Genomic DNA, 12727 nt, shown 5'->3' with positions numbered 1-12727 from the left:
GATGGGTATTCCAGCATGACAATGACCCAAATCACACGGCCAAGGCAACAAAGGAGTGGCTCACGAAGAAGCACATTAAGGTCCTGGAGTGGCCTAGCCAGTCTCCAGACCTTAATCCCATAGAAAATCTGTGGAGGGAGCTGAAGGTTCGAGTTGCCAAACGTCAGCCTCGAAACCTAAATGACTTGGAGAAGATCTGCAAAGAGGAGTGGGACAAAATACCTCCTGAGATGTGTGCAAACCTGGTGGCCAACTACAAGAAACGTCTGACCTCTGTGATTGCCAACAAGGGTTTTCCACCATGTACTAAGTCATGTTTTGCAGAGGGGTCAAATACTTATTTCCCTCATTAAAATGCAAATCAATTCATAACATTTTTGACATGCGTATTTCTGGATTTTTTTGTTGTTATTCTGTCTCTCACTGTTCAAATAAACCTACCATTAAAATTATAGACTGATCATGTCTTTGTCAGTGGGCAAACATACAAAATCAGCAGGGGATCAAATACTTTTTTCCCTCACTGTAGTAGTAGTTTCCTTGAAAAGGGAAGAATAAGCTTTACTTAAATGCCAGAAGTATTACTGTACTATACTGTAGTATTACTGTACTATACTGTAGTATTACTGTACTCCTAATATTCAACAAATACCATTTGTTTTTCCCATATGAAAAAAGCAACCGCAACTCGCATTTGCAGGCCGCATTGCGAGATCAGCAACACAGATGATTGAATAACAGAGCACATGGGAAAATAGAGCTTCTGATGTGATCAAAGAAAAAATAGCCTACATGAAAGTAAGAGAGAAAGTGAACATTGTTTCTAGTTGAGGTTAGTTACAAGTCAAGTGTCCTGGCTTCGCATCAGTTCCAAAGATTGACGAGTGACTGAAGTTGACCGCCTTGGAGCTCACATGGTATTTGCGTTTTTGTAAAGTGTAGACAAAATAAAAGTAATTTGTAATAGTTATTTTTTTTCCCAGGGCGTCTCGTTATCGTCATAGTTTTAGTCAGGAAAAATAGGTTGTTGACGAGTATCTTTCGTTATAGTTATTGTTGACAATTAACACTGCTTCCCACTAGTACTGAGAGACCTCAGATGGGCAGAATTTCCATACACTGTCAATGTCAATCAATCACTGGCTAACACTGTCTTGCCTACCGGTAATCCAGGAGACCGTTTGCAGCCGCTGGCACATCTGTTAGATATTCAGAGCCGTTCGCTGGTTTTATCTCACTGCTACCATCTTCCCACGATCCAGCTACCAGAGAAGCTACACTTCACCATAAAACACAAGACAGTGGAGGCCAAATAAGGTCATTTCCACTTCGCCCAGTCCCCTGAAACCATTCTGGGTTCAGATGAGGTAGACTACTGACTGATGAAGAGAAAGAAGGGAGGAGGACGGTAGTAGGGTTTATTTGTCTTTGTTCCTCCCCTCCCTCCCTCCCTTCTTCCTGACTGTGGCGTGTTAAGACTGGTCTGATCCAGGAGAAGCAGAGGACTGGAGGTGGCGTGATGGAGTGTATCAGTATGGCAGTGTGTCAGAGTGGGCTCCTCACAGCTTGTTTGATTAGAGGGCTGTGGAGCAGACTGCTCTCTCTGCGGGATTAGTCTGACACCTTTCACTGCCACCGTTCTGAGGGAAGCACCATTCTATCTGCTGTGACGGGAGACACTGGAATTGGTTCACACTTCTCACAACTATGACATAGACTGACTGTGGTGTATAGACCCTACTGTTTGAAGAATGTATGTACATTCAGTGAGATTCTGTATTCCTGTAACTGTCTCATTGTTAATTCATGATGGTGGTGCCTGATAATGCGATAAAAAAAAAAAAGGGCCTTGTCTTTTATTCATAGAGGGGCATATGGTGTATCACCTCAAACAGACATTTGTGTAAAGGAATGTATGTGGGCCGCTTTAGGGGAATCTCTTCTTTCTCGTTCCCTACTTTTACCTTGATTTAAGTTTCAGTCCACGTGTGTTTTGCCTGTTCACTGGGTTTTCCTCCATTCTGCCCATTTCCCCATGCAGAGTGAACATGCTTTGGTTAATTCATGTGTGTGCACTGTGCAGAAGCTGGCTTTGTTGTGAGATAGTCTGTTCTTAATGTTGTCCCATGGCAGCAGAAGTAGACACCTGCCCCTCCAGTGCCTCAGAGCCACCTCCACACATACACACTCACACACACCTCTACCGTTTCATTATCCAGACTTGGCTTTGAAGATCACGGGCCGAGTCGACCGTACTCACACCCCCTGCTCTGGGAGCAGCTGTGGTCCTCTGTGTCGCTGCCAAACTGCCTGGGCCTCCCAGCATGCAGCAGTGTTCCAGCGTCCAGCACTTCATTCAGTTACGGGCAGCGCTGTGGACCAGCCAGCATAGGCAGCCTTTGAAGTGTGCGTTAATCACCACCACCTCTGCTGGGAGCAAGAGGAGGAGAAGAAGAATGAGAATGTTGCGCTCTGTTCCAATATGGAACTAGATTATTATCCATACGAAGCAGCACTCTTAGTATAGGCTGATGTGTAAATATAGCATATACTCACTCACTACCCCACTCTCATAGACATTGAGTTTGGCTTCAAAGGCTGAATGTACTTTAATGTAGCTATTTCAGGAGTCATTGGCATGTGGAGGATTGCCCCTCCCTCCATCTCTCAATTGCTTTTAGGCATGAAAAGAGCATGAACATTATTTCACTTTGTGGTACATCATTTTGCTATAGTATATTATCTCTTGCCCTGCTTATCTCAGCAGCTCCTATGGTTTTCTATAAGAAGTAAGGAGAGGGTGTGAGGGAGGGACAGAATAAGCGAAAGAGCACAGCCATGTATATTTATGGTTCTGAGAGCAAGAGGGGGGAGGGTACCAAGAGAAAAGGATTACACTGAGGCTCTGTATGTAGAGTGAAGTGTTGGTCAACCCCACAGCCTCTAGTAGGGATTGGTCTCAGTGATCCACACAGTACATGTGTGTTGAGATAAAAGAATGGAGGAAATGCCCCTTGGGGGGAAAAGTAAAGTGTCTTCTGTAGGCAGATGCTTGTAATTTCAGACGGCTTGATGCCCTTTCTGGTACTATAGCTTTTAAGACCTTTGTGGTCCGATCAAGGTACAATGCAATTTTACTGTAAACAAATTAACAACAGACGTTCCGCACGCTTATAGGGAAGGACATTCAACAAGCACGGCACAAACACAAATGACTGATGATTGGCTGAGAGAAATTGATGATAAAAAGATTGTGGGAGCTGTTTTGTTAGACATCAGTGCAGCTTTTCACATTATCGATCATAGTATGCTGCTGGAAAAATGTATGTGTTATGGCTTTACACCCCCTGCTATATTGTGGATGAAGAGTTACCTGTCTAACAGAACACAGAGGGTGTTTTTTAATGGAAGCCTCTCCAACATAATCCAGGTAGAATCAGGAATTCCCCAGGGCGTCTGTCTAGGCCCCTTACTTTTTTCAATCTTTATTAATGACATGCCACTGGCTTTGAGTAAAGCCAGTGTATCTATGTATGCGGATGACTCAACACTATACACATCAGCTACTACAGTGAGTGAAATCACTGAAACACTTAATAAAGAGATGCAGTTAGTATCAGAATGGGTGGCAAGGAATAAGTTAGTCCTACAGTGCATTCGGAAAGTATTCAGACCTTATTCTAAAATGGATTCAATTGTTTTTTTCCCTCATCAATCTACACACAATACCCCATAATGACAAAGTAAAAACAGGTTTTTAGACATTTTTGCAAATGTATAAAAAAACAACAAAAAAAAACATGACATTTACATAAGTATTCAGACCCTTTACTCAGGACTTTGTTGAAGCGCCTTTGTGGAAAAAGGGAAGGGAGCTGAATACTTTCCGAATGCACTGTAAATATTTCATAAACTAAAAGCATTGTATTTGGGACAAATCATTCACTAAACCCTAAACCTCAACTAAATTTTTTAATAAATAATGTGGAAATTGAGCAAGTTGAGGTGACTGAACTGCTTGGAGTAACCCTGGATTGTAAACTGTCATGGTCAAAACATGTTGATACAACAGAAGGTAAGATGGGGAGAAGTCCACAATAAAGCGCTGATCTGCCTTTTTAACAACACTATCAACAAGGCAGGTCCTACAGGCCCTAGTTTTGTCGTACCTGGACTACTGTTCAGTCGTATGGTCAGGTGCCACAAAGAGGGACCTCGGAAAATTACAATTGGCTCAGAACAGGGCAGCACGGCTGGCCCTTAAATGTACACGGAGAGCTAACATTAATAATATGCATGAAAATCTCTCATGGCTCAAAGTGGAGGAGAGATTGACTTCATCACTACTTGTTTTTGTAAGAAGTGTTGATGTGCTGAATGCACTGAGGTGTCTGTTTTTAAGCTACTAGCACACAGCTCGGACACATGCATACCCCACAAGACATGCCACCAGAGGTCTCTTCACAATCAACAAGTCAAGAACAGACTATGGGAGGCGCACAGTACTACTTAAAGCCATGGAACTCTATTCCACATCGGGTAACTGATACAAGCAGTAGAATCAGATTAAAAAACAGATAAAAATACAGTAAAGTACTCTACACACACTTACACATGGCAGCAGCTAATGTGGATCCTTAATAAATACAAACTCATAATTTATCCCCCCTATGACTGGTGGTTTAGTGAGGTCAGGTATCAAATTAGTATTCAGAATGTATGAGACGCCACTGTTATTTTGCCTTTATAATAATACTAATTAATGTAATTTGTAAAGTGCTTTTCTCACACCCAATGTGCTAAAAAAGTATTATAATAAAAACAATCCAGAACATAGAACACCGACAACAAACAAAGCTATATACAGGTATCATCAGATCCGGAGGACATTGGAACAGAATTAGCAGAGGTCCTTGAAGGCTTTTCTGAGCAGCACTGTCTTGAACTGTGCCGTAAAGGAGGACAGAGACCGCCGCTCTAATAGTGTCTGGAAGTGCATTCCACAATAATAAACTTATATAATTTACAATAATAATGAGCCTAAGTGATACCTCTGCTTGTAAAACTGAAACCTACACCCCCACAATGGGCATATGTGTCTGCTTAGTAACCTAATTAGGGAGCATAATTAGCTTTTAGTGGTTTCATGCTGTAAAGTGCATTAAGTTGGATCAGTGGGGGGCCACGGTCAGATTCACATTTACCAGCCTGAGTGGCTGTGGGCCCTTGACCTCAATCATGGGCGTTCACCAGACTCCTGTTTGGTAAGTGTAGGTTCACATTTAGACTATTACAGACCATTCAACCTCCCTCAGTCACTTAGAAACCCTGGTTACAGTTAGCTGGGCTGCAGAGGCAGGGTTTATTATGGGGTTAGCTTAGTATAAAATGGAGATAAGGATGGATGGAGGAGGTTGGAATGGACAAAACCTGTGTTTACTGAAGGCTGGTCGCCAAGGGTGGGGAGAGAGATGGGAATTATAGATTCCGTATTTGAAAATATTAGTTTCTAGTTTCAACTCCTCCCTCACATTCAGAACAGGGTGTACTGTACATTTTCAAGATTTTTGCTCACATTTTGTTAGGTTTTAAAGGGAAGTCACCTTGTTGCACTTTTCAAACCAGTGACCTTGAGTGTGTGTGGCCTTCGATGGGTAGCTTTTGTCTCTGAAACACAAGCAAAGTAGCAAGCTAGACCTCAGGCATTTTACATTGGTAGAATATGACTGTGGCTCCATAGGGTGAAAGCATAATAATCTGAACCTTTTACCTTTTGCAGTCTATAGCCTACATGGATTCCAATCCATGGGTTTACCTTTGACGCTCCGAACATGATTTTAACCTAGTAACCTTTGCAGTTGGCTGAATGTCTCTGTAAGACCACGGCAGCTGTAAAGACAGGATCTTCCATCTAGATGACCCTGAGGTCAACATATATCACTGACCGCCAGAGACCTCCCAAGAAGTGAGCAGTGGCCAGGGGGCAGGTGGCCATGTCTCATGGTGGCCTCTAACTGACAGAATTGAGCACCCTGATTCTTGTGAATGCTCTTCTTTAGAGCGACAAGTCAATAAAAGTGTTGGGAGGGTGTGAGTGTGTTTTCTGATTTGAGGAAGGAAGTGCAGTATGAAGATTAAGCATTGTTTTTATAATGAAAGCTGTCCAAAACAACCCTTGTTATTCGTCTTTTGTCTCAGAAACATGAATTTGGCTGGGTTTAGTGTACTGGCCAGCCTTTCAGATCTAAGCCTGTAACACTAATCATTAAGTCAGTGTAATTAAACATGGTGCTTAAGGCACTCTGAATAAGAAGCCTGTTATGTCACTCAGCTATTTAGAGGATTGTGTGCGTGTCTGTGCACGCTCGTTTATGCTTTATTGCTGGGGTATTGCAGTGATCCCTCATGGCCTTGGCTGAGACTGAGGTCTCATGGGAGAGGGGGAGTAGGCTATAGGTAATAGTAGTTCTCTGTTTTGCTCAGCTCTATCTCTGCTCTAAGTAACTGTTCTGTCCTGTGACGAAATGCCTCAGGCTATCTGGCGTTATACAGAGACAGAGGGAGAGAGTCTTTGAGCTGCTCGCAGCGTATTCTGGAGATAAAATGTTAAAGAAATGAAATGGCAGGGCTCCTATTCGTCTCATAATATTACAATATTAGATTCATTGAATGTCATCGTTTCATAGACCGGAGGTGGTTCTACAATACCAAGGAACACTAATATAATTTCAAATTAAGTTTTTGAAGGAAAGTTTATGTAGGGAGAGCAGCCTTTTGACAAAAATGTATCTGATTCTTACTGTTTTGATAACGTTTTTAATAGAGTAGACACAAAAGCTCTTGATGTGCCAATCCCTTCCCTGCATGTAACAAAGTTTGTCCTGCTGTATTTGCCCAATGTCTGGATAGATGCCTGGTTTGGCAGATTTTCACATTTTAAGGTGACTGACCAAAGGCTGAAGCTAGGTTTCCATCCAATTGGCGATAGATTTTCATGTGAATATTAAGAAAATCTGCATAAAGAATATATGCACATTTTCCCACCAGTGGTGATTCCACCAAACGTACTTGTTGCGGATACAAATCAGTGCATGATGACTAGTGCACACAAAATGTACTTTTTCGCTTACATTTTCATGTACAGAATAAAAATCTAAAGTTGAATGTGTTTCCATCGCATGTTCAACTATAGCAATAGTTTTATCACAATCTGTTGCGTTAAATGGCAAATGTGCTAGGGCTGGGACGATACCAGTATCGCGATTCTCGTTAGTATAATGGCAAGGAAACAAAACACAAAGCAGATTTGTACTTATTTAGAAAAACAGCCCTAAAGTTGGAAATAAACATGATGTTGTCATCCAGAGTCACATGTATTTCATTTCCAAGCTATAGCACACAATATTTTACATATAGCAGGTTTTAAAGGACCAAAGAGTTTGGTCTGCTTCGTGTTTTCATTTTTGCAATCTAAAAAATATTGCGATACTGGTATCGTCCCAGCCCTAAAATGTGCCTACTCTGTTCTTGGCATGTGCGCTGTAGCCAACAGCTCGCAGATCCAGTGTGAGATTATGGATAAGAGCGAGAATATTTTTATTTGTCAAGCATCGATCATCATGTCAACAGAATAAGACCCTCAATATTTATTGGAAAGGAGCATCATCACTGTGCACTTTTACCACCCTGTGAAGTTCATTTAGCAATAATACATGAGAGTCCATGTGTTTTGACATTTTTATCATGGCCGTGACATGGTCATAGCCACGAGGCGAAGCCGAGTAGACCAACTCAACATGATAAAAATGTCATAACACATGGGCTCAAGTGTATTATTGCTTTTATACAACGGGTTACCAGTTTATCCCCTTTTCTGACAGCCATTCCAGAAAGCACTTCACTGCCAATTGGTTTGTCTTGATGTAGCTTTTTCATTTCTCTCCTTTTCTATGTCGCCTATAACGGTGCTACTGATTTCTGCATGTCTAACGTTAATGTTAGGCTCAGGTTGCTGGTCCACTTGCTCTTCTTCTTTCATTTCTTTCATATCCTCCTCCTCTTCTTGTTTGCACCATTCTTCAAATGTTAGTGGATAAAACAAATCAAAAGTCACTTTAAAATCATCCATGACGAGTTACAGATGCTAATGCTTGTAGTTGTAAAAGTAGTAGTAGTAGTAGTGGTAGTGCGTTGCTAGGTAACGGTAGGTAAGGATAGGCTCTAACAATGGGAATTCCAAACCACCCGTTGTATAACAGAACTTTATTTCTTCTGTAGCCTAATAAACTGCATGGTTTCCCGAGTCATAGTGGGAGGACCACACACCATATCATTGCTTGACTCCAAGTTTACTTCGATATGATGGTTGTTATATCAATATTTGCACATAAAGGCATTTCCACCAACATTTCTCTCATAATTCATTTTACCGACACAAAAAGATCCCACCATGTCGAACTAACAAATTCTGTCTGCATTTATAAAATTGTACCGAAACTCGCATAGAAACTGAGGATGGAAACGTGGTTAGTGTGATAAACCTTGGTCTGAGACAGTCTGCTTCTCTACCGTTTCCCCCAATCTAAGGAATGGTCACGCACAACCATAGTACAGTTCAATGTCCTTTGGAGGATTTTACACAGAAACTGGTGAAGGAAATGAAATTACCTATAAAACTTGAATCATAAACTAATATCAGAAATATGCCTACCTGTCTCTAGATGGAAGAACATGGGCCATCTGTCTGACCTGTCACCTGTATGTCCCCTGTACCTGTCTCTTCTCACCTGTGTCACCTCACCTCACCTCACCATATACTACCCACCACTGTGACCTGTACGCTCTTGTTGGCTGGTCCTCACTACATATTCGTCGCCAAACCCACTGGCTCCAGGCCATCTATAAATCACTGCTAGGCAAATCCCCGCCTTATCTTAGCTCATTGGTCACCATAGCAACACCCACCCGTAGTATGCGCTCCAGCAGGCATATCTCACTGGTCATCCCCAAAGCCAACACCTCCTTTGGCCGCCATTCCTTCCAGTTCTCTGCTGCCAATGACTGGAACAAATTGCAAAAATCTCTGAAGCTGGAGACACTTATCTCCCTCACTAACTTTAAGCATCAGTTGTCAGAGCACCTTACCGATCACTGCACCTGTACACAGCCCATCTGAAATTAGCCCGCCCAACTACCTCATCCCTATATTGTTATTTATTTTGCTCATTTGTACCCCAGTATCTCTATTTGCACATCATCTCTTGCACATCTATCATTCCAGTGTTAATACTAAATTGTAATTATTTTGCACTATAGCCTATTTATTGCCTTACCTCCATAACTTGCTACATTTGCACACACTGTATATATATTTATTTCTGTTGTATTTTTGACTTTGTTTTGTTTTACCCCATATGTAACTCTGTGTTGTTTTTATCGCACTGCTTTGCTTATCTTGGCCAGGTCGCAGTTGTAAATGAGAACTTGTTCTCAACTGGTTTACCTGGTTAAATAAAGGTGAAATAAAAAATAAAGTGTCCTCTCTCCTCTCCATAGAGCTGCCAGAGAACTGGACAGACACGCGGGAGACCCTGCTGGAGGGCATGGTGTTCCAGCTCAAGTACCTGGGCGTCACGCTGGTGGAGCAGCCCAAAGGAGAGGAGCTCTCTGCAGCCGCCGTCAAGAGGATTGTTGCCACGGTCAGCAACACACACACACACATACACACTTGGCCTTCTATACTCCCACTCATCCTCTCCTAAGGAGTTCTGCACCCTATCCCCCCAAAATGCAAACTCCATTCTATATAGATTCCCTGACCTTTTAAAGGCCCTTTTGACAATTTTCCCAAACATACAGTGGATTGTGATCTATTCCTTATAGTTCAATACCCGCACCACCACAGTATAAAACAGTCCCATTTATTTTCCCATTAAGTTGTTGCCTTCATGAAAAGTCAACCTGCTGCAACACTTAGTGCCCCAGGCTTACTGTGCCATTTCAACCAGAGTAGTAGTGAAGCATCTGTGTGTTGCTTTGGCCAGGTTTATTATACAGTAACAGAAAGGCTTATTGTTAATAAATCTGTCAGCTCCACACTAATTAAATTAGGGGGAGCTGATCAGGCCCAGGGCACACAGGACAGTGTCTCAGAGGTGACTGACTCTGCTCTCTCTGTCGCCACCCTGACCAGACTAACAAGGTCCTGACAGTTAATACACTAGGTAGTGTTGTTTTGGACCCAATACTTCTACTATTGACTGGTTGATAGCAGGATTTTAGAGAGAATGGCTTAGATAACAGCCTTGAGTATTTCTACTGCTCCTCTTCCTTTTCCTAGCCGGGTGTAAACAGTACCGAACTTTGTTGTTGCTTGCTCTGCCCAAGGCTCTCTGTCGACATTGCTAAGCTCCTGAGTGGTATTTGTGTGTTATAGAACTCTAACAAGCTGCTTGTCTTGACTGTGTGTGTTAGGGATATCATTAGCAGCTGAGGGGTCTGGATGCATCCCTTCAGACTGTAGTATGAAGTTGTCTAATAGATCTGTTTCTCCAGTATAATGAATCATTGTGTCTAGAAAGCTGTTATCGGCCCCCAGGGTTTTCTAAATCATGTGTTTTGTTTCTCAGAGGGAAGTGTGTTTAGGCTAGGGGCGTGTAGGTTTGATTAATGCCTGCTGGTGTCAAGGCTGTGATTTGGACTAGTTCTGTGTCAGCACTGGAGGAGATAGCAGAAGTGTGAACGGACAGTCTAGATGTGTACTTTTAGCACAGACTTGCACACTGGCAAGTGTCGCACATGTTTCTGATTGCGTTATTATTGTTCTCTTTCTGTCTGTCTGTCTCTGTCGGTCTGTCTGTCGGTCTGTCTTTCTAGGCCAAAGCCAGTGGCAAGAAACTCCAGAAAGTGACATTAAAAGTGTCCCCTCGAGGAATCATCCTCTACGACTATGCCTCTAACCAGCTGATCGAGAACATCTCCATATACAGGTTAGTCCTCCTGTCTCCCTCTCTTTGTTTCTCTCTCTCTCTCTCTCTCTGCCTTTCACTGACAGAGAAGAAGATACTCATGCTCTCGTTGTGAGTCGCTGAAATGTGAAATTCTATCAGGCCAAGTTCATAATTTTTAACTCGCAAAAAAACAAAGGTTATTTTCCCCCAGAATCTCCCTTCTCTTCCAAAGGGTGGAGGGTTGGATAGAGTTTCCCATCAATCTCCTCTCCCTCAAGAGGCCTCTACAACATCTATGTGTCTGAGCCCTCACCTGGGGTGTGAACACTCAAACGGGCACGCACGATAGCACACATGCGCAAGCACACACACACCCTCAATTTCACCTTTCAAAAACAGTGTGTGACTTGTAACTGCTTAGGTCAAACTTGAGTCGCTTGTCTAACATTCCACATTTATGAGAAGTGGAGTTTGAACTGGGTCTTCCCAGCACTCTATCTGGAAATGAAATGAAGCAAGGCCAGAACTTGGATCACTCTCTCACAGTAACAGAGAAGGGGTTGGCAGAATCACAACCACGTCGCTCAACTCTCATCACACTGGAGCACACCACTCTGCTCTGACTCTGAAGAGGCTGGGTGATCTTCAACACTAACTATCCAGCTGTGACCCAATGTAATCGTGTTGGTTAAATTTAAAGCAAACGTCATTCACTGGGGTCCTCCTCTCCAGGCATCCGCTAGAGAAGATGGACGAGCAGGAAATGAAATGGATTAGACACACAATTTTACAATGCTCTCACTCGAACATCTGTCGTAAATCCCACAGCGTCACATTGTGCAGCTGTGGGCTTTTTTAAATGTGTGTGTGTATATGTGTATATATATATATATATATATATTGTTTTTAGTCATTTAGCAGGCGCTCTTATCCAGAGCGACTTACAGTTAGATAGCAGAGAAACCTTTTACATGTTGCATTTTTATATCTCTGAGTCATTAGTTAACTAGACATTTGATCTCCCCGCAGTGATGTTGACAGTTTGAGCAGCAGTGTACTGGTGTGGAGAGGAACAGGGAGGGCAGATGGTGGTCATTCATTATCCCTGTCCCGCCACTGCTCAGGGTCCCCCTCCGACTGGCCAACCCACCTGTCAATCAGGTCTTGGGGTGATGACATCACCAATGATGTCATGTCTCTGAATATCTGCAGAACAGAGCATGTTCCAGGGGCCAGCGTTAGAGAAAGAGCAGACCTGTGGTTAAGAGTCCAGGTTCAATCCAATAATGCTAAAACGCCACAGGCCCAGGCGGGCTAGGTGGACACAGCAGGCATCAGTCTTTATGGCTGACACTAATGGAGCCAAGGTACACTGGGGATCAACTACAGATTAAAATTCACCGCCTGTATCTTTTGATTGGCTCTCCACCTGTACGCTATAGTGTGTGTGTCTGTGTGGAATGTGATGGGTGTATTTGATGTGGAAATTAAAGATTTAAGAGTCTAAATCTGATTTTAGTGGGCTTAAAGGCTTAGTGAAGATGAAGTGGTGTGATAGCCTTGCCCGATCCGTGGTGACTCTTAGATTTTTAGGTTTTATTCAAACTAGTTTGTCTCTGACCCCCCTCAGGATATCCTACTGCACAGCAGACAAGATGCACGACAAAGTGTTTGCCTACATCGCCCAGAGCCAACAGAACGAAACTCTTGAGTGCCACGCCTACCTCTGCACCAAGAGGAAGGTGGTGAGTCCGTGTGTGTGCCTGTGCGCCCTCTTC

General features: G+C 42.9%; 1 protein-coding gene across 2 annotated transcripts in view; it reads left to right on the top strand.

Moving 5' to 3' along the window:
- Positions 1-12727, top strand: part of LOC121539199 (low density lipoprotein receptor adapter protein 1-B) — a 76762-nt gene that overhangs the window by 40464 nt on the left and 23571 nt on the right. For both annotated transcript variants that reach the window (XM_041847515.2, XM_041847516.2), the window contains exons 2-4: positions 9556-9698; positions 10876-10988; positions 12580-12694. In XM_041847515.2, coding sequence (XP_041703449.1) covers positions 9556-9698; positions 10876-10988; positions 12580-12694 — 371 coding nt within the window. The remainder of the gene's footprint in view (positions 1-9555; positions 9699-10875; positions 10989-12579; positions 12695-12727) is intronic.

Source organism: Coregonus clupeaformis, chromosome 25 (assembly GCF_020615455.1).
Source record: "Coregonus clupeaformis isolate EN_2021a chromosome 25, ASM2061545v1, whole genome shotgun sequence".
Classification (NCBI taxonomy): Eukaryota; Metazoa; Chordata; class Actinopteri; order Salmoniformes; family Salmonidae; genus Coregonus; species Coregonus clupeaformis.
This window is presented reverse-complemented; position numbering and strand designations above follow the sequence as displayed.